Source organism: Mytilus californianus, unplaced genomic scaffold (genome assembly GCF_021869535.1).
Source record: "Mytilus californianus isolate M0D057914Y unplaced genomic scaffold, xbMytCali1.0.p SCAF_2, whole genome shotgun sequence".
NCBI lineage: Eukaryota > Metazoa > Mollusca > Bivalvia > Mytilida > Mytilidae > Mytilus > Mytilus californianus.
In genome coordinates, this window is record NW_026262668.1 from 52,740,870 (window position 1) to 52,768,809 (window position 27,940).

The window sequence follows — 27,940 nt, forward strand, 5'->3', positions numbered from 1 at the left end:
ATCACTTGGCGTCCGTCGTCCGGCGTCGTCCGGCGTCGTCCGTCGTCGGCGTAAACTTTTTACATTTTGAACTTCTTCTAGAGAACCACTGAATGGAATGAAACCAAACATGGCATGAATGTTCCTTATGAGGTGCTGACCAAGTGTTGTTACTTTGTAGCCGATCCATCATCCAAGATGGCCGCCAGCGGGGGACTTAGTTTAACATAGGACCCTATGGGAAATGCATACAAATGACTTCTTTTAGAGAACCACTGAATGGAATGAAACCAAACATGGCATGAATGTTTCTTATGAGGTGCTGACCGAGTGTTGTTACTTTGAAGCCGATCCATAATCCAAGATGGCAGCCAGCGGGGGACTTAGTTTAACATAGGACCCTATGGGAAATGCATACAAATGTCTTCTTTTAGAGAACCACTGAATGGAATGAAACAAAACATAGCATGAATGTTCATTAGGAGGTGCTGACCAAGTGTTGTTACTTTGTAGTTGATCCATCATCCAAGATGGCTGCCAGCAGGGGACTTAGTTTAACATAGGACCCTATGGGAAATGCATACAAATGACTTCTTTTAGAGAACCACTGAATGGAATGAAACAAAACATAGCATGAATGTTCCTTACAAGGTGCTGACCAAGTGTTGTTACTTTGTAGCCATTCCATCATCCAAAATGGCCGCCAGCGAGGGACATAGTTTAACATAGGACCCTATGGGAAAGGCATACAAATGACTTCTTTTAGAGAACCACTGAATGGAATGAAACAAAACATAGCATGAATGTTCATTAGGAGGTGCTGACCAAGTGTTGTTACTTTGTAGCCGATCCATCATCCAAGATGGCCGCCAGCGGGGGACTTAGTTTAACATAGGACCCTATGGGAAATGCATACAAATGACTTCTTTTAGAGAACCACTGAATGGAATGAAACAAAACATAGCATGAATGTTACTTACAAGGTGCTGACCAAGTGTTGTTACTTTGTAGCCGTTCCATCATCCAAAATGGCCGCCAGTGAGGGACTTAGTTTAACATAGGACCCTATGAGAAATACATACAAATGTCTTCTTTTAGAGAACCACTGAATGGAATGAAACCAAACATGGCAAGAATGTTCCTTATGAGGTGCTGACCAAGTGTTGTTACTTTGAAGCCGATCCATCATCCAAGATGGCAACCAGCGGGGGACTTAGTTTAACATAGGATCCTATGGGAAATACATACAAATGTTTTCTTTTAGAGAACCACTGAATGCAATGAAACCAAACATGGCATGAATGTTCCTTATGAGGTGCTGACCGAGTGTTGTTACTTTGAAGCCGATCCATAATCCAAGATGGCCGCCAGCGGGGGACTTAGTTTAACATGGGACCCTATGGGAAATACATACAAACGTCTTCTTTTAGAGAACCACTGAATGGAATGAAACCAAACATGGCAAGAATGTTCCTTATGAGGTGCTGACCAAGTGTTGTTACTTTGAAGCCGATCCATCATCCAAGATGGCAGCCAGCGGGGGACTTAGTTTAACATAGGATCCTATGGGAAATACATACAAATGTTTTCTTTTAGAGAACCACTGAATGGAATGAAACCAAACATGGCATGAATGTTCCTTATGAGGTGCTGACCAAGTGTTGTTACTATGAAGCCGATCCATAATCTAAGATGGCCGCCAGCGGAGGACTTAGTTTAACATAGGACCCTATGAGAAATACGTACAAATGTTTTCTTTTAGAGAACCATTGAATGGAATGAAACCAAACATGGCATGCATGTTCCTTTCGAGGTGCTGACCAAGTGTTGTTACTTTGAAGCTGATCCTTCATCTATGATGGCTGCCAGATGGGGACAATGTTTAACAAAGGACCCTATGGACAATACATACAAATGTCTTCTTTTAGAGAACCACATACTGAATGGATTGAACCAAACATGGCATGAATGTTCCTTATGAGGTGCTGACTAATTTTTGTTACTTTGAAGCTGATCCTTCATCCATGATGGCCGCCAATGGGGGGACTTCCTTTAACATAAGACCCTATGGGAAATACATACAAATGCTTCTTCTAGAGGTGCACTGAATGGAATGAAACCAAAACATGGCATAAATGTTTCTTATGAGGTGCTGATTAAGTGTTGCTACTTTGTTGCTGATTTACTGTTCAAGATGGCCACCAGGATTTTTTTATTAAATTACAGGACCAATATTAAACCAAATTTGGCCTCACTCATTATTAGGGTATCTGTTATGATTTTAATCTATTTTTACATGATTTCCAAAACCAAAGTAGAATCAGGTGAGCGACACAGGCTCTTGAGAGCCTCTAGTTTGTTGAGCCCGTGACATTTATGTCATGAAAGCAAGACATAACAATATTTATTCTGTCATCATGTCACAGTGGCATCTGTTTAGGTACAGTCTGTGGTTAAATTTTTTAAGACATCAATAACTTTGTCAAACCTTCCAGGGGCAGATCCAGCCATTTTTAAAAGGGGGGTTCCAACCTCCGGACCCCCCCCCCCCCCTTTGCCGTAGTAGAGGGGGCATTCATTTTCGTTCTCAATAACTTAAGTTTGCCTCAACCAAATGTTATGAAACTTATACACAATGTTTATTACCACAAAACTCAGATCAAGTATGAATTTGGGAAGTGTCACTTTAACCTTCCTGAGTTACGTCCCTTTATAACGTTATATGCAAGCGGGGGCATCATCTGTGTCCCATGGACACATTCCCCATTTATTGTCCCCCCGGAACGCGTTGCGGGGAACATGGAAATACCGGGCGTCCGTCTGTTTGTCCGTCCGTCCATCGGTCAAGGCTTTTTAGCGCTCTCACAGGTATAATTCTTGCCAGATTTTTATAAAACTTATACTATAGGTTGAAATCAGCAATATCTCGGACAAGTTCTATAATGGTGGCCGATCGACTTTTTTTAAAAGAGTTATGTCCCTTGGAAATATTAAATTCAGGAAAGTGACCTCGATAGCGCTCTCACGGGTACAATTCTTGCCAGATTTTTGTAAAAGTTATACTATAGGTTTATATCAGCAATATCTCGGACAAGGTCTATAATGGTGGCCGATTGACTTTTTTTTAAAGAGTTATGCCCCTTGGAAATATTAAATTTCTGGAAAATGGCCATGTTAGCGCTACAAAAAAAAAGTGTTTTATTTAGTTATTGCCCTTGTAACTTGGATAGTTAAAAAAATGTGCAACGCAGGGGACATTGGAACTCTTCTTTTATTTCAGTTAACATTAGATACTGTTTAAGATTTAAGATGTTCAGTTATCAATAACTTTGTCAAACCTTCATGGATTTTTTTGTAAATTTGGATAGAAGCTTTTTGGTGATCAAAAGACAGTATCCACAGCAAAATAATAACAAAGTATAGTTTTTCCATATTTAACTGATAAACGGACTTAGTTTTTGTAGTTACATGTAGATACATGCAGTCTTTAGTAAAAGTTTGTTACACATCAATTTTTTTGTCAAACCTTCATAGAATTTTTTTAAACTTTGGCAGAATATTTTTTGTATGATTAAGAGACAGATATTTTTTTTTTCATTTTTATACGACTGCAAAAAAATTTTGCGGTCGTATATTGGTATGACGTTGGCGTCGTCGTCGTTCTCCGAAGACACATTGGTTTTCGCACTCTAATTTTAGTTTAAGTGAATGGATCTCTATGAAATTTTACCTTAAGGTTTTGGGGGTTATGGTACCAACAGTTAAGGAATTAGGGGCCAAAAATAAGCATTTTTGTAACTTCCAGACATAACTTGTGTGTTAGTGTATGGATCTCTCTGACATTGTACCACAAGGTTCCATATCACAAAGGGAATGCTGGGATTGATTTTGGGGGTAATTGCCTCCAAATTTTAGGAATTAGGGGCAAAAAAGGGGCAAAAAAGAAGCATTTTTCTAGTTTCATGACAATAACTTGTGTGTAAGGGTATGGATCTCTCTGACATTGTACCACAAGGTTCCATATCACAAAGGGAATGCTGGGATTGATTTTGGGGGTAATTGCCTCCAAGTTTTAGGAATTAGGGGCCAAAAAGGGGCAAAAAACAAGCAGTTTTCTAATTTCATGACAATAACTTGTGTTAGTGTATGGATCTTTATGAAATTGTACTACAAGGTTCCATATCACAAAGGGAAAGCTGGAATTGAGTTTGGGGGTAATTGCCTAAAACATGTAGGAATAAGGGGCCGAAAAGGGGCCAAAAATAAGCATTTTTCTAGTTTCCAGACAATAATTTGTGTTCAAGTGTATGGATCTCTCTGAAATTGTACTGCAAGGTACCATACCACAAAGGGAATGCTGGGATTGATTTTGGGGGTAATTGCCTCAAAATTTTAGGAATTAGGGGCCATAAAGAGGCAAAAAAAAAAGCATTTTTCTAGTTTCAGGACATTAACTTGTGTGTAAGTGTATGGATCTTTATGAAATTGTACTACAAGGTTCCATATCACAAAGGGAAAGCTGGGATTGAGTTTGGGGGTAATTGCCCAAAACGTTTAGGAATTTGGGGCAAAAAAGTGGCAAAAAAACAAGCATTTTTCTAGTTTCCAGCCAATAACTTGTGTTCAAGTTGTGGATCTCTCTGAAATTGTACTGCAAGGTACCATACCACAAAGGGAAGGCTGGGATTGAGTTTGGGGGTGATGAATCATAAGGGGTTCAAAATATTTGGGGGGGGGGGATTTTTTTTCATTTTTTTTCTTTAAAATTTTCCATTTTAAATTGGTTATTTCTGATTTATATATAAAAGCAAATAATAATGATATGGTTTGAATAGGTAAATTAAAAATTTTTAAGTTCTTAGACCACATTCATTCTGTGTCAGAAACCTATGCTGTGTCAAATATTCAATTACAATCCAAATTCAGTGCTGTATCAAGCTTGAATGTTGTGTCCATACTTGCCCCAACTGTTCAGGGTTCGACCTCTGCAGTCGTATCAAGCTGCAGCCCAGCGGAGCATTTTATTTAGTATTTTACTGATAAATGGACCGTTAATATTTTCATGGGATTAAGTTGTTTTGACATGATGGGTTGTGATGAAACTTGGACATAAGATAACCCTCAAGATCGAGAAGTAGCATTTGAAGAAAAAAATAAGCCATGGCTGCGCTGAACTATTTTGTTATTAATTTAGGGTGCCAAATATTGGAATTAAATTCAATACATTTTTTCTAATATTCAGTGATGTAGCAGATACAAAATATTTTACTTGATTAAGTCTTTTTTTAGCAAAGCCAAATTGTTAATATGTTTTTACATAGTTTTGTAAAATTAATGTTTTAAGATGTATATGTGTTCTCTTATTTATTTTTTATTTGTTGTTAAGAAAGGAGTAGGTTCGATAAGACCCTAAAATGGCCCCTATTTCTAGCTTCAATTTCAAATTAGGATTTATTGACCAATATCATAATGAATCATAGCTAATACAATGATTAGATAGAAAATATGTCTTTTTGTTGAAAATTTACGTACTTGTATTCAATTCGTGACATCACAAAAAGCACTCATTTTGATTTTCAACGAAAACCTATTGAAAACAGGTAAATTTCCATTAATTTTTTGGAAGGAAACATACAGGGCATGCATCGACAAAAAAAGAACTTTTCATATAATGTTTGTTTTAACCTTTTACATATCTGACTTGAATATTTAGTTTGTCGAAGCCTGCGCTCTTTGTTTACTAGGCCTTAATTTGTTTGAAATCCATACGATTTTGTCAAATTTTGCAAAAATCTCTGTTTTTGGCCTCTATGATGTAAACATCAATGCTTTAAAATAAAACTTGGGCAAAAATGGCTCTATTTAACTTTCTCACATGTCTTAACATCAACTTAAAACATTTTCATCTTGAAACATTGAACTTAATAATTGGGGCCAAATATGGCCTTTACCGAACTTACTCCTTTAAAATGTTAATTTTTATGGTAGTTTCATAATATTTAAATTATTTAATTATAGATTTCAAGAAAACTGTTGTTACAAAATAAGTGGGTTTTCCAGCACCTATTAAAAATGGATTTTCCTTTGACATACAAGTTATTCCCCAGTGCTTCATGGGTTGTTGACATATGTAATATCTGATATTTCTTTTATCCTTATTGTTCAAAGTGGCACCCTGATTTTTTTAATGACACCCCTTGAAAACTTTGTTCTATATGTTTAAATAAGTTACATTGCTCCACTACAAAATGCAGAATAATTTTAATGTGGTTATTATTTTTATATTCATAATAGTTTATTTTTTATAGAAAAAATTATAAAATGAAGATAATCAAGAAAACATTGATTCAACCTGCTGCATTTGTTTGCACCTGTCTTAAGTCAGGAACCTGTTTTTCAGTGGTTGTCGTTTGTTGATGTGATTCATATTAAGTGTTTCTCGTTTCTCGTTTTTTATAGACCGTTGGTTTTCCTGTTTGAATGGTTTTACACTAGTCATTTTTGGGGCCCTTTATAGCTTGCTGTTTGGTGTGAGCCAAGGCTCCGTGTTGAAGGCCGTACTTTGACCTATAATGGTTTACTTTTACAAATTGTGACTTGGATGGAGAGTTGTCTCATTGGCACTCATACCACATCTTATATCTATATCTATTTATAATTTATAAAAATGTTTATTATCAGATACTCAAGGAATATTTTTATATATCATATTTTTACAATTAATAAATACATTATTTTTCATAACTTGAATGCTTATGTTTTGAGTTACTGCCTCTTGAAGTTAATGCCTGGATAATAAAAGTTGTCAAGATGTCTTGATGCAGTAAACTGTAGCATGAGGAGAAATAAAATTCAGGGAACCAATGACAATTTTAAAAATGATTCAATTTCAAAACACCTCTGAAGAATTGGAACATAAGGGAGCTACCATTTGATTTTTAGGGGGGGGGGGCTAGGATAAACTAATAAAAAAAAGGCAGGACCGAATAGAGTGAAAAATAAATAGGCAGGACAGAGATTACAACTAAAAAAAATGCAGGACAAAATTTTTCATCCTAGCCCCCCCCCCCCCCCCCCCCCATAAAAATCAAATGGTAGCTCCCAAAGGACAGAATCCAATGCAAAGTTATCCATATTTACACCACTCATATAGCAATAAAGACGGCAATATACTTGCGTAGGAAATTAAATGAAAACAATACACATCTTCACAAAGTGGAATATGGCATTAATCAGGGCATTGACAATAACAAGGGCACAGGCCGGCACTTCTTTACATTTGTATTCCTCCGCCACTATTACCAATTTCCGTTATTCTGTCATTCTGGAGAGAGAGAAAAATACACCTGTGTCAACACTTTTTCCGCTATTCCTATAGATATTTTATTTTTTGTACATTAGTTTATAATGATGACAAACAGAACAAGATTGCGTTTCCGTTTGACTGACTTTTCAATTAATTACGGTCTTTTATTTTAATGCTTGTGAAAGCGGGGCAATCATGTCATACTGACACATTTAATGTCAGATTGATGTATGCCCTATTCAATTCTTTATACAATTGCAAGTATATTATGATATGTAAATTAGCCTTATCTCACTAATAAGGCTTAGTCAATTAAGCGACTCGCATATTAATGTTAACTTTTGTGATGCGCAAATTTGAATTAAAAACATAAGGGGTCTAAATATAAAGTATTTAAAATTGCTAATGTCATATTTGTTTAAGGTTTAAAAGTTAACTGTAAACCACACTTATATTTTAGAGCGATTTCTTGGTGAGTATTTCGCGAGGAGAAAATAAGTGAAGTTAAATCATCACAAATATTACAGTATAGGATCTTCCCTTATATAATGATACATCCAATGGAGCGACCCCGCTATATATAGGGTAAATGTATAAGCTTTTTCAGGTGACGCTTCTAACTTTGCCTTATTGATTTAGAAATGTCGAATATTGAACTTTAAATTCCATGGATTAACCACCCCACCCCCACAAAAAAAAAAAAAAAAAAAAAAAAACATCTCACGGTGTTTACATATCATAACTCGTTCGCTATGACCGTGTCTGTTGTGACAGTTTCGATTTCAATGAACGTAATCTATGTATTACTGGTAAATTATTAAGTTGGGAATTTCGTTACCACAAATTACTCAAAAAACCTATGCAAAGTTCTTCCATAGACATAAATATTTGGTTTGGAAGTTTTGTTGTACCTGTAGAAAACTTATTTCAAACGGAATAGCACATCCTAATTTTTACGGAGATGTTGTTTGCAGAGCCCGGAAATTTCCGGGTAAACTTATCGATCCTTTAAATAAACTTATTCTAAAAAGTTACCAACTCAACACTATACTTAGATCTTTGAATATTGTGTTTATTGGTATTAATATTGATTTTGTTATCAGGAAATTAAAATCAAACTAAATATTATTTTTATATACATATGCACATTCATGGCTCTACAATATGTCGATACCTGTATCTTGGCATTACACAAGGTCATGTGTAAGTTTTATTTGACTGTTAATGACGTCTTTACACTAAATCCATTGAATGTTGGATGTGTAATGATTGATATTTTAGTCTTAGATGCATGCCTTTTTTATTGGTTGTTATTGGCTTTGAGCTAGCTGTCAGTAACTGCGAGTACCCTCAGATCTGTACTTATGGTGTCTTTTTGTTGTGGGGATGTATATAAGTACCCTGCCACGTCCACTCTGTGTTTTTGTTAGATGTATTTCTGCTTTGTATCCATCTGATGAGTTCAGCCCTTTTCAACTGAGTTTGTTCTTAATATGTTGTGCTGTTACACCACTGTCCCAGGTTAGGGGAGGGTTGGCGCCTTCAAACTAGTTTAACCCCGCCACATTCTGTATGTGCCTGTCCAAAGTCAGAAGCTTGTAATGAATGGTTGTCGTTTGTTGCTGTGTATCATATTTGTTTTTCGTTCATTATTTTGTACCTAGATCAGGCCGTTAGTTTTCTCGTTTGAATTGTTTTACATTTGTCATTTCAGGGCCTTTTTGTAGCTGACTATGCGGTATGGGTTTTACTCATTGTTGAAGGCCGTACGGTGACCTATAGTTTGTGTCATTTGGTCTCTTTTGGAGAGTTGTTTCTTTGGCAATCATGCATACCAGATCTTCTTTTTTTATAATGACCAGCTGAATCTTAAGAGTCTACAAATTTAACGCAAATAATTGATAACGGCTTAGTTTATGTAATCCGTTGCTGTAAAATGTTTATAAAAACAATTCTTTTCTCAAAACCAGACGGGAATTTCGTCCACATAAGGCTATTCGGCGGCGATTGATTCAAATAGTTGGAATGTTAATGTAACACGATACCAAATGGGATATCTCCTGATTTCTATTTTTTTTACCAATTGTAATGTTAATTTCTCTCTTATAATGAGTAATAGGATACTAACTTTATTTGGTATGTGCGTATCTTGCAAGGTCCTCATGCCTGTCAGACAGTTTTTCACTTGACCTCGACCTCATTTCATGGATCAGCGACCAAGGTTCAGTTTTCGTGGTCAAGTCCATATCTCAGAGGTCTACTATATTTGGTGTATGTAATGATTGTAAGGTGTACATGTCCAACTGGCAGGTGTCATCTAAGTTAACCTTGACCTCATTTTCGTGGTTCAGTGGTTAAAGTTAAGTTTTTGTGTTTTTGTTCTGTTTTTTTTAATACTGTATGCAGTATGTCAGCTATATTTGGTGTATGGAAACATTTTACGATGTACATGTCAGTTTGGCAGGTTTTATTTGACCTTGACCTCATTTTCATGGTTCATTGCTCAATGTCAAGTTTTTGTGTTTTTGGTCTGTTTTTCTTAAACTTTAAGCAATAGGTCAACTACATTTGGTGTATTGAATGATCTTAATGTGTATATGTCTGTGTAACAGGTATCATCTGACCTTCACCTCGTTTTCATGGTTCATTGGTCAATGTTCAGTTTTCCTGGTTAACTTTGTTTCTTAGATACTATAAGCAATAGGTCACCTATATTTGATGCATGGAATGATTTTAAGGTGTATATGTCTGTGTGGCAGGGTTCATCTGACCTTGACCTAATTCTCATGGTTTCATTTGTCAATATAAAATGTCCATGGTTTGGTCTGTTTCTTTTATATTATAAGCAATAGGTAATCTATATTTGGTGTATGGAATGATTTTTTAAAATGTGTACATGCATTTCCGGCTTAGTTTATCTGACTTTGACCTCATTTTCTTGGATCATAAATGTTAATGTGAAACTTGTTGTAAAAATTTATATTTAGGACTATCAACATAAAATCAATGGTCAGTATAGTAGGCGAGACATTTCAGCGTGTGCACTCTTGTTATAAGGAAACGTCAATTTTGGCGACAAATTTACATTAATATATAGGGAAAATTATGGCAAGCCGAAAATGCCTTTTTTTAACTTATTTGTTGAAAGATTTTTCAATGGATGGCTATGTTCTTATATACGAAGAAAAAACTAACATAATATCCAGAATTGTATACTGAATCATGGCCATGCATGTATAGAAACACATATGTCACCATCCTTGTTTTTTAGATACATTGCTTCAAAGTTGACCGATACGCTTAGAATTTGACAGAAAACATGTGACGTTACTGAATACAGAATAACGTTATTTTTATTCAGAGGTATTGAAAAAAAAATTCAACGGGATCTGAATGGTGTTTGTTATTTTATTTTCATTCCCCCTGTTGTAAACTTCCTGTTCCTAGATGAATACGGTCCTTCACAATATTCAGGTAAATGGTTTTTGGTTTTCATTTTGTAATTTTCCTACACTACGTAACATGCAATTGCAAAATAATTAGTGTTGTCTGTTCAGTCCAGTTAATTAATAAATCTTGTTTTGTTTGTTTGTTTTTTTTTTTTAATAAAAAATACTAGTCTGTTAACTTCAATGAATAAAATCGTATTTAAATAGCCTAAATGTAACACCTTTAGAATATTTTCGCAAGGTTGATCATCATTCCCTTTACACCGTCTAAATGAAGCATAAACCCCTTGAAAAAAAAAATTCCCTTAGTTTTATAATTGCCTGACATAATCATATATTATAAATCGTAACAAAACAGTACATAAGAACCATAGTAAAAAATATTAAAAAAAAAGTTACTAGAGTTCAGTCATGTAGTAAATTGCAAAAAAAAAACAAAAAATAACAAAAAAAAAAAAAAACATAACAAATTTTGCACTATTATTGAGTGATTTAAAAAGGAATTTTACATTATAGCATTGTACAAGATCTTGTCATCGTGTACTATATACATGGAATAATTTATGAGGTTAATTGATTGTTGTTTGCTTTACGTCAAGTGGCAAATATTTCATGCATGTCGAGAACACATAAATTCTAATAACAATAGGTAGGTCTTGCAATAGAGGTCGACAGTGAGGTTGGATGTGAAACTTAGAATACCACTGAAAAATGAGGGTATATTGGACAAATACAGAAAGTTAGCCTTGCAACAGCTGGCCACATCCGGCCCTCAAATAATTATTGTAAGAGTTTTTAATTTACAGAGAGCGTTGATCCATGAAATCTACTCTGAAGTTAGCCATCGATTTTTACGTGTAGTTTCCAATACCATTTAACGTATTTTAAATAGGTTAGATACTTTTAGTATCTGTGAGAATTCTCTGAAACTGTTGCTTATTGTACTTGAGTTTTTGGTATGATATTCTATACTACCGACCTCCTGGTTGGTCTTGTGGGAGCGTGTTTGCCTCGAGAACGGGAGGTCGTTGGTTCAAACCCCGACCGGATCAGATAAAGACGTTAAAATTATTGGTACATGTATTTGCTGTTTCAACACTTAACACGCAGCATTTAAGAGAAAGAGCAAAGACTGATCGGCTCGGACTCAGATATGTGTCTGGGTAGGGTGACTTTTCTTCCTGTGAACTGTTACCTTGTGAACTTACACGTTAAAAATCCGGCTCAGAGTGTCGGTTTAGTACAACACAGGGTTAATATTCATATTATATTTACATGTTGTCTTCCTGAATATGCATTTAATTTGCCGCTGGACGCCGTTTCTATATAATGAAGTGCTTTTCTTCTACTGGTTTATATTACACCTTCCTTGATATTAAAAACGGCTGGTGATATTTTTCAACCACACACTTGTTCCCGTTGGGATATCTTTGACGGTAAACATTATAAAATTAACTCTGTATTTTTTAGTCATGGGGCGGTTTTGAGCTTATTGTTCTGTATAGGCATCTTTCTATTACAAAAGACTGCATGTTGACACTTAATGTTTTGATATGTCTGTGCCGTTGGGTTGCCGTCGCATTAATGTATACCCTTATATCCTTTTATTCAAATTTAAAGGATTGACTTGGGTATAGAAATATTGACATCTCTGGACTTCTCCCGTCCGACATTAAACTCTTGTTAAAGGGGTGCGTTCTTTTTGGTTGTGCTGATGTATAAATACGCAGCTACGTCCGGTCGAAACAGAAATGTCGTATATCCGATGTCTCGTGTAGTGAGAGTTTCATACTATCTAGACATCAAAGAACTATTTGAATAACTATTTGAGGGGGAAATACGATCTACCCACAAGTTAAATGATTGCAATCTTCAAACAAAAACAAAGGTCAACTTAATCTTAAAATAAGTCGCATGGCTGATTTTAACACATTTTTGCGCCTTTTGCAAAGACAATTGTAGATGAAGAAAAACTTTAAACAACAAAACACATCAGTAAGACAATATCTAAAAAATAAATGAAACGGTCAAAATAAGTTGAATCCTTATATAAATTGTAGCCCTAAAAACATTTTTTGTCCATTTTTGCTTTTATGACAACTATACCAGATTAAAAAAAAACTTGAAACAGCAAATTTTGTCACCTATAGACGAGACTGGCATCGTTGTACACTTCAATATATGAGTTATTGTCACTCAATGAAGATTTTTGTTCCTGTTCTTCTCCCCTCTCCCTATTTTGGCAGGATAGGATACCATTTAACCCTTGACGTGGACTACGTTATTCAATGTTAAAAAAATAAATAGAAAGAGAACTAGAGGCTCTCAAGAGCCTTTGTCGCTCACCTGTATCTACTGTAGTTTTGGAAATCATGTAAAATAAGGTTAAAATTATAATAAATAGTATTAGATACCCTAATAATGATCGAGGCCAAGTTTGGTTTAATTTGGCCCAGTAGTTGAATTAAAAGCAGAAGACTTTTGAAAAAGTTTACAAAAATTACCAATTGATTGCAGAAAATGACTTTAATAAAGAACAATAACTCCAATAAGATGTCAATTGACGATTTTGGTCATGTTGACTTATCTGCTTGATATCTTTGCTGTTTACAGTATATCTCAATCTATAATGATATTTAAGATAATTAACAAATATTGCAAAATGATGCTGTCATGAAAGTCTGTCAAACGAACACCAATTAAATACCCCTCCTCTCCAAAATTTATTTCACTCAGGGTCTGTATTATGCTGAAAATGCCTTTAAATGTTTTTTTGGGATTATCCTTCAAAAACAATTTGAGCAGGGGGGCATTCACCCAATATAAGTATGCTGAAAGAGACGATTTAATAATGGTTTATAGAAAAGTAACTGAATAATTCTGAAAATGAAAAATATCAAGCAGAAATTATAATCACCCTCCCATGGAAAAAACTCAAGTCTTTCCATTGTAGTCTTACAATAGTTACTAAAGACCCCTTATTGTTATTCAAATTAGTTTTCAAGTTGTGACCATTTGAAATTGGTTTTTTTTACAATTTTCCCATTGACTTCTATGATAGTAAACTCCTATGTTCTATTTTTAGCCATGGCAGACATGTTGGTTTGATGGCAGGGTCATCAGATATTTCAATAAAGATACCCTATTGAAAATTGTGGCTAAGTTTAGTTCTATTTGGCCCAGTAGATTAAGTGGAGAAGATTTTTGTAAAAGATTACAAAAATTTACAAAAAATTGTTAAAAATTGACCATAAAGGGCAATAACTCCTTAAGGGGTCAATTGACAATTTTAGTCATGTTGACTTATTAGTTGATATTACTTTTTCTGAACATTATTGCTGTTTACAGATTATCTCTATTCATATTCAAGATAATGACAAAAAACTGCAAAATTTCTTAAAACTATCAATTCAGAGGCAGCAATCCAACAACAAGTTGTCTGATTCGTCAGAAAATTCCAGGGCAGATAGATCTTAACCTGATGAACATTTTTACCATGTCAGATTTGCTCTAAATGCTTTAGTTTCAGAGATATAAGCCAAAAACTGCATTTTACTCCTATGTTCTATTTTTAGCCATGTCGGGCATGTTGGTTGGCAAGCAGGGTCATCGGACACATTTTGTAAACTAGATACCTTAATGATGATTGTGGCTAAGTTTGGTTGAATTTGGCCTAGTAGTTTCAGAGGAGAAGATGTTTGTAAAAGTTTACGGACGACGATGGACGACAGACGACGACGACGACGACGACGGACGACGGACGCCAAGTGATGAGAAAAGCTCACTTGGCCCGTTGGGCCAGGTGAGCTAAAAAATAGGAAAGATATGCTTAAGTTTACGTTTATTGCAGATCTTCTTGCTATTGGTGAAAACGTCTCAAATCAAAATCATAAAACATCAAAAGTCCTTACACTTTTTAATTATGATTCCATTCTTTATCTTCAAACACCATTAGCATATACATGATGATGTTCTATTTTATGAGGCATTTGGTAACATCATATCTTTTTGAATAAGCAGTTCATAGTGGAATGGTAATTGGGAGATCTCAAATGTAGCAATGCTAACATCTATACGTCATTTGGTCTTTGATGGAAAGTTGTCTCATTTGCAATCATCCCACATCTCCTTATTTCATAATTGTTTGTGTTTTCTCCTGAATACAAAAAGTTTACAGAATAACAAATACGTACTAGGAGACTGAAATATGTTAAAATCTGACTTATGTTGTGAACGTGATGGTATAGTACTTGCTATACTAAATATACTTATTAACTTTCAAATTCAAGGGACCAACGAATCTTTACTAAAACTACAAATTAGCAGTAAAAAAATACTATTTCATCCTGCATTAGTCACGTGTTATCTAGATGTCTTTGGATTTGTGTGTCGTAAATTGGTCATTTGCTGTTTTATTGTATATCCCACATCTCCATATTATGCACACAAAGAAATAACAATCCTTTTAATTTACATACACACTTGTATACTTGTTGTAAAAACTCCTCATAAGACTACGAATACTATCGGGCTTTACCCGACGCCTATGTGAGCAATATGCCTATACATCAAAAGGCACCTTTGCTAATCATCTGTGAGTTTCCCCACTTTGTGAAAAGGTACGTTTTTTATTAGCTGTACCTGTACATCATGTCCAACTCAAAACACCAAAAACCAACCCCGAAGACCAAAATGCAAATTCATATGAATCTAAAATCAAAGTGAGTATACGAACTCGTTGGTTTTTTGTTCCCCGCGCGACGCATTGTTGGGGACGTAGAAATACCGGGCGTCCGTCCTTCCTTCCATCCGTGTGTCCGTCCGGTCTTGTTAGCTCTCTCACGTGGATAATTCTTGCCAGATTTTTATAATACTTATATATTAAGTTTATATCAACATTGTCGCTGACAAGTTTGAAAATCAGTGCCGATCAATTATTTTTAAAAGAGTTATGCCCTTGGAAATATTAATTATATGGAAAATTGCTTTGTTAGTGCTTTCACGTGTACAATTTTTGCCAGATCTTTATTAAATTCATATCAAAGGTTTATATTAGCATTGTCTTGGATAATTTCAAAAAATAGTGCCGATCAAATATTTTTAAAAGAGTTATGCCCTTGGAAATATTAATTATATCGGAAATGAAAATTGCATTGTGTTACCTTTAAAAATCAAATACATTGTACGAAGTTGAAGCTCCTCAAATCTGGGACATAATAACTTATTCTCTAATAATTCTGTAAACCCCCATCCAGACCCTCATAAACGTCCTTGAATGATCAGGGTACGGCAGCGGTTCACTTCCCTAGAAACACTGAAATTTGGGTTTGAGCTGGGTGTTAGTATAATATTAGTCCCAGTTCAAACCCAAAATTCAGTGCATCTGGGGAAGTGAACCGCTGCCGTACCCTGATCATTCAAGAACGTTTATGAGGGTCTGGATGCTGTTTACAGAATTATGAGAGAATTAATGGAAAAAAATAAAGAATAGAGAAAAATAGGTAAAAAAATAAAGAATAGAGAATAATGAGGTGCTAAAATATAAAGAATACAGAAAAAGTACATAAAAAATTAAAGAATACAGGAAACGCATTTCTCGACAAAATTGACCTCCACGAAATATACAATAGTGCGGAAATAAATAGTCTTTAGAAATCATATTTAAGTTTTTGACCGTGTTGTATATTTTTTCGTGAAGTTGAGTTCAAAATTGAAAAATTGGGATTGAATTATTCACGCTTGAGGTCAAATTTTGGGTAAAAATGTATTTCATAATCAAATTTTTTTTTATTATAATAGACTAGTTTACTAGCTTTCAAAATCCGTTTTAATTTTTAATTCACATTGATTCGTTTCAGAGAAATGACTTAAAATATGTAAATTTTACCCTTCCGTGTTTTACGTGTTATATTATACCTTCCGTGATGTAAGTAAGTGTTTTACAATTTCCTGTGAGTTTAGATTGCCTATATAGGATCAGCGTCAGATTCGACAAAATTAGAATTCAATTCAATATTTTATTTACGTCTCACCTTATGCATACAATTACACAATACAATTATAAAAGATACATTTTTTATGTACATAAGCCAATCTGTACAAATTTATGAGAGACGATAACAACTGAATCAACATGTATATACATTAATAAATAGTAAATACTAAACATGAATGATAAAAATATACAGCATATTTATTTATTTATTATAAAACTTCTCGACGTCTTTTCAGAATAACATTGCAGGTTTTGGCACATAATCTAAAAATATTTTGATTCGAAAATAAAAATACCATTTTCTGACTTCTGTAAAACTATTAAAATGCTCATCAATTTTAAGAGATTCAGTAAAAAGAGTTTGTCTAAGATCATTATAAAAAGAACAATGTAAAATAACAATATAATGTGGTAAATTTTCTTATTATACACTTAGTAGTAAATACAGATAAATTGTATGTGTAATACAATCATTGGCAAGCGTGCTGTATCAGCCACCCGTGATGATATCGATATCAGCACGGTTGCAAAGGCTTTATCACACCTTTAATCTGTATGACGTCACGTCATCGATTGCCATCACTGTTGCAAAGGCTTTATCAAACCCCTAATCTGTATGACGTCATGTCAAACCTATAATCTGTATGACGTCATTTCAAATCTCCTTACCTGTATGACGTCATGTCACATAAAAACATCTACGTGAGGTATATGTATATAATAAAGTGTATATGATATGGCTTTTTCAATATCACACACCATATCAACCCTCAACCAATATAATCCCTCGAGCAGAGCTCTTGGGATTATATTGGTGTCTCGGGTTGATACGGATGTGATATTGAAAAAGCCATATGATATTCTCTATATATACCTCCCAGTTTCCAGCTTAATACTAGGAGCCACCCCACATCTAAATTTTACAATGGTACTTCTTTCATTAAAAGGCATCAACAGTTTACAGTAAGTTTCAACAACATAATCTTGCTTAAAAATAGTATACGTTCACAACTTGTTACTTAGGGGACGACCATTTGATATTCTGGGGGGGGCCAGGAGGATTTGTTGTGGATCGGTTATTTATTTTTGTAAACTAAGAGGACAGATTATCTATTTTCTGCACTATTGAAGCAAGATTTTTCATTTTCATTAAAGCAAGGGACTGATTATTTATTTTCACAACTATATTTATAATATTCGAAAACATACAATTTTTAAATTATTTGTTTATTATAAATAATTCATGTATAGTCAAGTCATTATGTACCATTTAATCAGAATTAATTATTATCCTCTGCAGAAATGAATCTTTTTATATCCCCCAATGCATATACATGTATTGCATACATAGACAGTATTCAAGTTTTGTTGAAACTAAGGCTCTTCTAAAAGTATTGGCAAACGTGTTTCGCCGAGCGGAGCGAGGCAAAATTTTTTTTGAAGGGTTTTTGAAACGCTGAAGGCCCAAGAAGCTATAGAACAAATGATGCAAAATCATGCCTTCTGGGTGTTCCCCAGACCCTTTCTTAAACTGAAAATGCAAGTTCTGTTTTAATAATTTTATGACAATATTTTGGTCTCAAAGCAAAATCACGTTATAGATTCAGTGTAAGACTTAAGTTTCTAGGAACAACATCAAAAGACAAATATGCATGATATTAAAAGCAAAAATGTAATTCACATAGTTAAGTCTGTGGCTGCTGTGTTTTTTTAAACTCATGATCAAGTTAATAATAAAATTACTAAATTACAAAATGAATGCAACACTAACAGAATACAGAAGGGCAATCAATGAACAAAAGACAAATAAATAAGAAATATTGATCCCGAAAAATCAGGGGCTACGTCTGAGGGAGAACAGAACTTGCTTCTTGCAAGGCACTCACGGTGAACACAATTTGATATGGAGACAAGCGTTTGGTTTTGAAATTTCCTACATGAGGCATTTGTCTCAATGTAGTTACGGCCCTGATTTAATAAAAGTGAGGTAAGTGTTCCTGAGACAATTAACCTCAAGTTAAATGAAACCAATTTTCTGACATTTCAAGTATATTTAAATAATATCTATACTTTTATTATTAAAAGATATGGGAAGTGTTTCCCGATTTTTTTTTTTGGAAAAAAGATTAATTTATGAAGAATCTGGTGCCATCTCATACTTTCGATTAGACCTGCTGAGTTATTTATTTTCAATACATTGCAAGTCAGGTCATTTATTTTCAAACTACCACAGAACAAACCATTTATTTTTGTGATTATCAAGGCTGAGTTATTTATTTTCAAAATCCTCCTGGCCCCCCCCAGAATATCAAATGGTCGTCCCCTTAGAAGTGTATCTTTATTCTAACATTATCCGCCACTCACAATTTTAACAATAATAGAGGATACCTGGATGACTTACTTTCTGTTGACACTCAGATTGTGTATTCAATCTGATTATAAAAATACACAGATTCTGTGTCCACGCTTTCAGGGTCATATTTTAGGACGTGAAATATTAGATAGTCTAGATAATATTGAGGTGAGTTGTATTATGTTTAGCAAAATACGCATTTTAATATAAGTTGGATATTGATATCAGTAAAAGTCGGCATAGTATAGAAGAACTTAAGGTTCATGTGGACCCTTCGTCTAAAATGGCTGCATTTTCACCTCAAAATTTACTCTGAGTACAGACAAACCTGTGCATCTGGAAAAGTTTTAACGCATTGCATGCCCTAGATAAATAAAATTCAAATATATTTTATGTTTTAGAAAATTAAAAACTTAACCGGATTTTGCAGTGCACTTTTTTCATTCCACCAGAAGGTGCCAAAATAAACAACGTTGGGAAAGAGGTTTGAGAACTTCCCCACAGGTAATAATTGAAGTGAACTGTTTTGATTGACATGGACAATAGATGGACAATAGATACCTGACAATAATTGGTGATTTAAACTGTGTACCTGAGTGGACCATATCAAGTGAAACTCAACTGTTTGTTAATTTTATCATCTTCTGCAGGGACGAAAAAAGTGCACTGCTAAATCCAGTTAAGTTTTAAATTTTCTAAAACATACAATGCATTAGAAGTTTATTTATCTAGGGCATGCTATGCCTTAAAACTTTTCCAGATGCGCAGGTTTGTCTGTCCTCAGAGTAAATTTTGAGGTGAAAATGCAGCCATTTTAGCCAAAGGGTCCACATGAACCTTAAATATAAAGTTTTGTAAAATCATTTTATTATGTGTTCATGTAGCGTATCTATACTTTTCAGTGGCGGATCCAGAAATTTTCATAAGGGGGCCCACTAACTGCCCTAAGAGGGTGCCCGCTCCAGTCATGCTTCAGTGATTCCCTATATAATCAACCAAATTTTCCCCACAAAAGGGAGGCCCACCTGGATCCGCCTATGCTTTTAATAGAAAGGCTAGTAACATAGCTGTGATGTCAGAGCTTGGTAGATTTCCTATTTTTTCTACTATAATTTTATCAATGTTAAAATATTGTCATAGACTGGAAGGTTATTTATATGATGCATTTATATGTTGTAAACAATTACATATTTCTAATGTTAATACATGGTACTCTAGTATAGATTACATTCAGAAAGGGATTAAATTATCCAATTTTGACCAACCAATTGGTTCTTTAAGTAAGTATGTTAAAAATAAACTATGTGAAATTTATTTAACATTTTTGAATATACTGAAGTATCAAACAATTAACTCAGAAAAAGGGAAGCTTGATACTTATTTTTCTATAAAAGATTGTTTTAAAAATGAAAAATATTTAGAACTACAGGATTTACTCTTTAACAGATATTCAAAAAACGTATAGATAGATCAGAACGTCTTTGTTTAAATTGTTCACTTGGTAAAGTTGAGGATGAGCTTCATTTTTTATTAGAATGTCCACTATATGATATCAAAAGAGGAGATTTTTTCAATACGTTTCTAACTTTTGTTTTAATTTTAAAAACTTAAAAACTTAAATAAATCTTTCAAATTTTTATGGCTCTTGACACAAGGAAATGTATTTCTCTTATGGAAAAAATGGGCTGTTATATTGGTGAGTGTTTTGAATTAAGGAGATCAGGTCTGTATAATAATACAAGTAAATAATTTTATAACGAATGCATATAATGTACTTTTATTATTTAATTGTGCATTCATAATTAATATGGTTGATGGCTCTGGTTCTTGAGCGATACTAATATACTAAATATACATGTACACAGTGATGTTTATTGTTGTAGTTATTAATTATGACAATCAATTTTATGCCCTTTATGGGCCCTGTGATTTTGGGAAATAAAAATATTGTATTGTATTGTATTGTATTGTATTGTATTGTATTGTATTGTATTGTATTGTATTGTATTGTATTGTTGTATTGTATTGTATTGTATTGTATTGTATTGTATTGTATTGTATTGTATTTTGTATTGTATTGTATTGTATTGTATTGTATTGTATTGTATTTTGTATTGTATTGTATTGTATTGTATTGTATTTTGTATTGTATTGTATTGTATTGTATTGTATTGTATTGTATTGTATTGTATTGTATTGTATTGTATTGTATTCACTATTCTATTCTATTCACTTCTATTCTATTCTATTCACTTCTATTCTATTCACTTCCATTCACTTCCATTCCATTCCATTCCATTCCATTCCATTCCATTCCATTCCATTCCATTCCATTCCATTCCATTCCATTCCATTCCATTCCATTCCATTCCATTCCATTCCATTCCATTCCATTCCATTCCATTCCATTCCATTCCATTCCATTCCATTCCATTCCATTCCATTCCATTCCATTCCATTCCATTCCATTCCATTCCATTCCATTCCATTCCATTCCATTCCATTCCATTCCATTCCATTCCATTCCATTCCATTCCATTCCATTCCATTCCATTCCATTCCATTCCATTCCATTCCATTCCATTCCATTCCATTCCATTCCATTCCATTCCATTCCATTCCATTCCATTCCATTCCATTCCATTCCATTCCATTCCATTCCATTCCATTCCATTCCATTCCATTCCATTCCATTCCATTCCATTCCATTCCATTCCATTCCATTCCATTCCATTCCATTCCATTCCATTCCATTCCATTCCATTCCATTCCATTCCATTCCATTCCATTCCATTCCATTCCATTCCATTCCATTCCATTCCATTCCATTCCATTCCATTCCATTCCATTCCATTCCATTCCATTCCATTCCATTCCATTCCATTCCATTCCATTCCATTCCATTCCATTCCATTCCATTCCATTCCATTCCATTCCATTCCATTCCATTCCATTCCATTCCATTCCATTCCATTCCATTCCATTCCATTCCATTCCATTCCATTCCATTCCATTCCATTCCATTCCATTCCATTCCATTCCATTCCATTCCATTCCATTCCATTCCATTCCATTCCATTCCATTCCATTCCATTCCATTCCATTCCATTCCATTCCATTCCATTCCATTCCATTCCATTCCATTCCATTCCATTCCATTCCATTCCATTCCATTCCATTCCATTCCATTCCATTCCATTCCATTCCATTCCATATACATTAATTTTGGGCCCCGATCGAAAGACGAAGGGTGGGACGACAGGGACGAAGGGTGGTACGACAGGGATGAAGGGTGGGACGACAGGGACGAAGGGTGGTCAATTTATACTGCCACTAGCGAACAATGGTATAATGGATATATATAGGGACAGAAATTTTGCCCTATTCTGACCGGACGTGGCTGCGAATTTATGCATCCCGAACAGCCAAACGAGGCAATGGTATTACTGCCGATCGGCAGAAGACCAGAGTGATCAATTTTCTATGTCCCAAGTCTCCTTGGGATCTACTTATTATAGATGTTGAAATATCAAAGTTTTGAAATTTTTGAAAGATGCATAATTTATGTAACCAAATTTTTAACTAGTTATCCAGACATTTTCCTTTAAAATCATTGTAATAATGTTGATAAGCAGTAACATGTTTTGAAAATTTTTCTCAGGTATCCATTTTTTTTTACCAAATTTGATGAACTACAAGTTTTTACTGTTCGGTGCGGGTAGATATTGGTTCCAACGTCAACATTTCTCAGACTTGTTCAGAATGAGAAGATATATCATCGATAAAATTACAGATGGATATGCTGAGGTCACAGCACATGGACTCGACTATAATTATGATGATAGAACAGGTGAGAAACTGTTACCGAAAAGTGTCCACAACTATAGATGCTTTTATTATTATCAGAAGAAAAATAAGGAGATGTAGTATGATTGCCAATGAGACAACTATCCACCAAAGTTCAACTGAAGTGGATGAAATGCTTATCATCGGTTAAGTTTTCGATTATCGAAAAAACTATGTATCGAGTCAGAGTCAAGTAATGAACTTACATTTTTTTTTCGTTTTTATGATTCAAAAAAAATAAAAAATTTCATGCTAGTAATACAAACATAAGCGAGAATGAATAAAATAAACACATCAACTTATAAATGTAGGACTCTAATATGCGATGGTACTCTAAAGTGCGATGGTCACGCTAAAGTGCGATGTTATACGCTAAAGTGCGATGCTGTCAAACACTAAAGTGCGATGGTATGACAAGCTAAAGTGCGAAGGTATAGCACGCTAAAGTGCAATGGTGTAACTGGAATGGGGTTGCGGCAATGGTTTTCGTTTGTTTCTGTGTTTCTATTATTGTAGTTTTCGTTTATCATTATGTTTATTAATCAAGCCGTTGTCTTTCTCTTCTTATTTGTTTTTAAATTTACACTGGACATTGTGTGGCCCTATGTATATATAATGTATAGATTGCTATGCGGCGCAGGCTAAGGCTCCATCTTAAAGGCCGTAGTTATTAGTTGCATATATAAACGACATTTGGTCTTGGGTATATATGTGTCTCATTTTTTTATTCAAAGTACGATAGTTGTCAAAAAAGTGTAATGGGTACATTGCAGCTGCTAGTATAATTATACGTTCAAGTTAGAATACTATGCGGTGAAAGCCAATGCTCCGCGTTAAAGGCATGCGGTAACCTATCGTTGCTTACATTAAACACATTTGGTCTATCTGGTCGTTAGGTTATTGTCTAGTTGGCGTATATCCATATCTTTAACAGAAATAACGAACCATATTGTAAAATAAAATGTTTTATAGAATGATTCCATTAGAAAGTAAAAAAAAGACTTTATTTCACGCAAGTTCATAACATCTGATTCAGACAAACATAGAAGAAGCTGCTAAATTAAAATTGGACGAATTTAATTCCTCAACATCCAAGTGAGCCATCTCCAGAATCTCCTTTTCCTCTTAAGTTGAATTATATTTTGTAACCTTAACATGAATAGTAGAAATACTAAAATTATTTCAGAATAAATGATCAAATGATCATGTGTAGGATCGTCCTGTATATGCATGTGAAATTTGCCACTGTACGTTCAACTAGCAACAATAAGTTTATATTACTTAATCAATTAATTTTACCGAACTACTGAAAAATATGGTTTTCAAAGTGTTTCATACACATCGTCACTATTAAGGTAATCCGCTTTTTCAATTTTTGTTGATTTCCATTGTTGTCGGGAAAACGCACTTAAGCGTATTGAGCCATCGGACTTTAGCGTGTTTCATTTCATAACACAGACCATCGTACTTTAGCGTATCAAACCATCGCACTTTAGCGTAGACCATCGCACTTTAGCGTGACCATCGCATGTTAGCGTCCCCATCGCACTTTAGAGTCCTACATATGTAATATATATTTTTTATTTTCAGTAATTGAAAATATATGACCGATTAAAATGAATAGTATCGACAACAAATCAATGAAACAACACAAATTATTTCCGATAACCGATAATTTGGGATGTCACAGATTATCAGATTTTGCATACAGTTTGATTTTTCTCATTGTTGAAGGCCGTACGGTTGCCTATTATTGCTTACATCCACTTCATTTGAACTTTGGTGGATAGTTGTCTCATTGGCAATTATACCACATCTCCTTTTTATTTATATTGAACATGAACTTCAATTTATAATCGAAAAAAAAAAGATAATTAACTCTATACTGTTTTATTTGAATGAAAAATCTTAAAATGTATTTGTATATATAAACAAAAGGATATGTTGGGTATATGTCAATGGGACAGCAACCCAACACAAATACTCAAAAGACACCCAGAGGTTAATATCACTTAAGTAGACGTCCGGAAAGTTTACTCGTGATCAATATGAATAAAAGATACGTTGTATTTAGAGAGACACCAAACGATATAATAAAACCATAAGACATATTGATGGTGTGCGTTAGGTTACTGCTTCAAACCGTTGCGTGAAATTGAAAATGAAAACATGACTGATTTTGCAAATCTGATAACCATTGAGTTAATGGTTGGTAAATGCATTTTATACTACATGAACAGAATATCGTGAATTATCAAAAATCTTGGACAGGACAACAGACAAAATTTACGACACCGAACTCCTCCATGAAAATAGATGTTACAACAAAGACCAACAACAGCGAACAACACATGATATACACAGTCTGACATTGTATAGGCGCTAAATGTCTACCTATCTAGATCATATGTGAGGGTATGGATGGGGTCCTTCATTTCTGTATTCTTTATTTTTTTCGCTCATTATTCTTTATCTTTAAAAATAATGGCTATTCTGTAATTACTTGATAACTGTATACTAGACATTGTTCTTTCCTGTAATCAGTATATTTTTACCCAATTCTTCGTTTTATGCAGTAATTTTTATATTTTAGCACCCCATTATTCTCTTTTCTTTAGTTTTTTGGCCCGTTTTTCTCTATTCTTTATTTTTTTGTCTATAATTCTCTATTTTGTAAACCCCATCCACCACCCTCATATGTTGTAAGAGTAAAATACATAAAGAAAACCTGCACAGTCCAGCTACCGACAGGATGACTTCCAACTCGAAGGATTAAATGTGTCTGTTTCGAATATATTTTAAATTAAAAGATACAAAATATAACAACAATATGGTGTTATTATTGTATTCATTACACAAGAAGTATTAATAAGAGTAACATTTTTGCAATTTATTTCTGTAGGAAAATTAAGCATATGGAACATGTCATTGTTCATGGATGGTGGAGAAGAGTCGGTCGAGAGAAATGGCTCTATTTATGACCGTCCAAAGTTACAATCAAAAGATACGTCTTTCGTTCTAATCAAACAAGTCCTTACGGTCGAGCCATCGTTTTACAGTTACGATTTTATGTCTAATATATCATTTAAAATAACGAAAACATTTTGTAAACCTGGGAGTTCATCGCTAGTTACAGTGTCAAAACTGTTTGATAAAGAGAGCGGACAATTTTTAGTAGAGAGAGTTGTTAAATTTCTCAGGATTGATAACAACACTCGCCGACCCTTGCAAAATCCTGCTTGGTTTTTAGAAAAGTATGCAAACATGGAAGCTTCTCCATCTGAAGTTTTAAAAAATACTCTACCAGACCTACCGAAAGAAGTTTTTAAATACAGAACTGTCATTCGTTACGGCGACATGGATACGAACTTTCATACTAACCAATCGTTTTATATCAAGAGCTGTTTTGATTGTGCTTCTGCTGCCAGTTTGAAGAAGATACTGGTTCACTTCTCTGGAGATATATGCTGGTACCCTGTGGTATTTTTAAGCGTGGATTATCTAGGAGAGAGCTTCCCAGGAGATGAAATAATCATTGCAATGTGGCAAGATAAAGATGACATTTCTAGATTTAGATTTTATATTTATAATTCTCAAAATAGAAAGCTGTTGACTTACGTTGTTTGTCAGTTAGAACTTAATAGGATTGTTCATGATAAAATCCTCTCAAACTTATAACTAACTGCTTTTGAAAACAATTCCATAAGTCATGAAAGAGTAAACAGAGGAACGCATATAAACCTTCGATAGTGAAATAAATGTATAGGAGATCGGTACGTTGGGTCTTTTTTGTTAATGTGCTTCGTGCCAATCTGATGAGTCAATCCATTTCCAACTGATTACTACAGTTTGTTCTTAAGATGTTACACCATGCACTGCCCCAGGTAAAGGGAGAGTTGAGCGCTTGCAAACATGTAAAACCCCAACACATTCTATATGTACCTGACATCTTATAACATACCTTTTCCAATCCGACGTGGCTGTTCATTTTTACATTCCTCACTCACAAAAAGGACGCTACCAGTTCGTGTCTTACTTTGGAAAGTCCAGTTGACACTATTTCTGAACGCTATTTAACCATTGGGACATGTAAATGAATCTAAGAAATGTGTAGAACCATTAAAAGGGGGAGTTGGATAAAATGAATGAGCGAGTATGAGAACATAGCGAATGAAGCCGCTACATGTGATAAATCGTGAAACACAAAACACAAAACACAAAACAGGAAAATATTGATTTATATCTGTTGAAAATCCATGCCAGGAATGTTTATATTTATTGATCATGATAGCAATCGTTATTGTGTTGAAGTATAAAACTTCCATCTACGAAATTTATGCAATGAATAGGCGAAAGGTGTCAGGAGACTCTCCGTAGCTTTGGATAGAACTGGTTTACACATGCAGCTCGTTCTTTACGGAATTGCCTAAACAGTGTGTTCACTTTGCTGGGAGATAGACCTCTTTTGTCGCTACTTACCGAAACTTATAAATGTAAAAAAAATGTACTAAGTATAAACCAATCCGGCTTTGTTAGGCAAAGAAGAAAAAACGATGATGGATAAATAGAGATATTCCCGTAATAGTGTGGACAACCGTAGTACTTTTGTTGTTAATAATACTGAATCATTTACCTTTAAATTGTTTGTCATCGCCTATCGATAACAATGATTTTACTGTCAGAGGCCCTCCAGTGGGGATTAAAATACATTTCGATACATAAAATAAAACTCTTTTCACAAAACTTTAAAGGAATTTGTTTGAAATATTCTTTATATCAGCACACACAACAGTTTCATTTTAGAGAATAATAAATGTTCAGAGCTAATATCATTAAATAATCGAAAAATACATTTACTTATGGAACGCCACAGCTGTCTTATGTGGAACTCTTATATAAAGTTATGTTGTTTTATTATTACTTGATGATATGTTGTCTTTACATAATGATGTTTTGATATAACTCAATATGGCATAGTCATTACTTAATGCTATTTCGATATTTCACGATAT

General features: G+C 34.2%; 1 protein-coding gene across 1 annotated transcript; it reads left to right on the plus strand.

The window, feature by feature from the left end:
• Positions 1-22,755: 22,755 nt before the first annotated feature.
• Positions 22,756-26,704, plus strand: LOC127730019 (uncharacterized). The gene is made up of 2 exons (XM_052238068.1): positions 22,756-22,932; positions 25,831-26,704. The coding sequence occupies exons 1-2, from the start codon at positions 22,770-22,772 to the stop codon at positions 26,604-26,606; spliced, it is 939 nt and encodes a 312-aa protein (XP_052094028.1). The 5' UTR covers positions 22,756-22,769; the 3' UTR covers positions 26,607-26,704.
• The last annotated feature ends 1,236 nt before the right edge of the window (positions 26,705-27,940 follow it).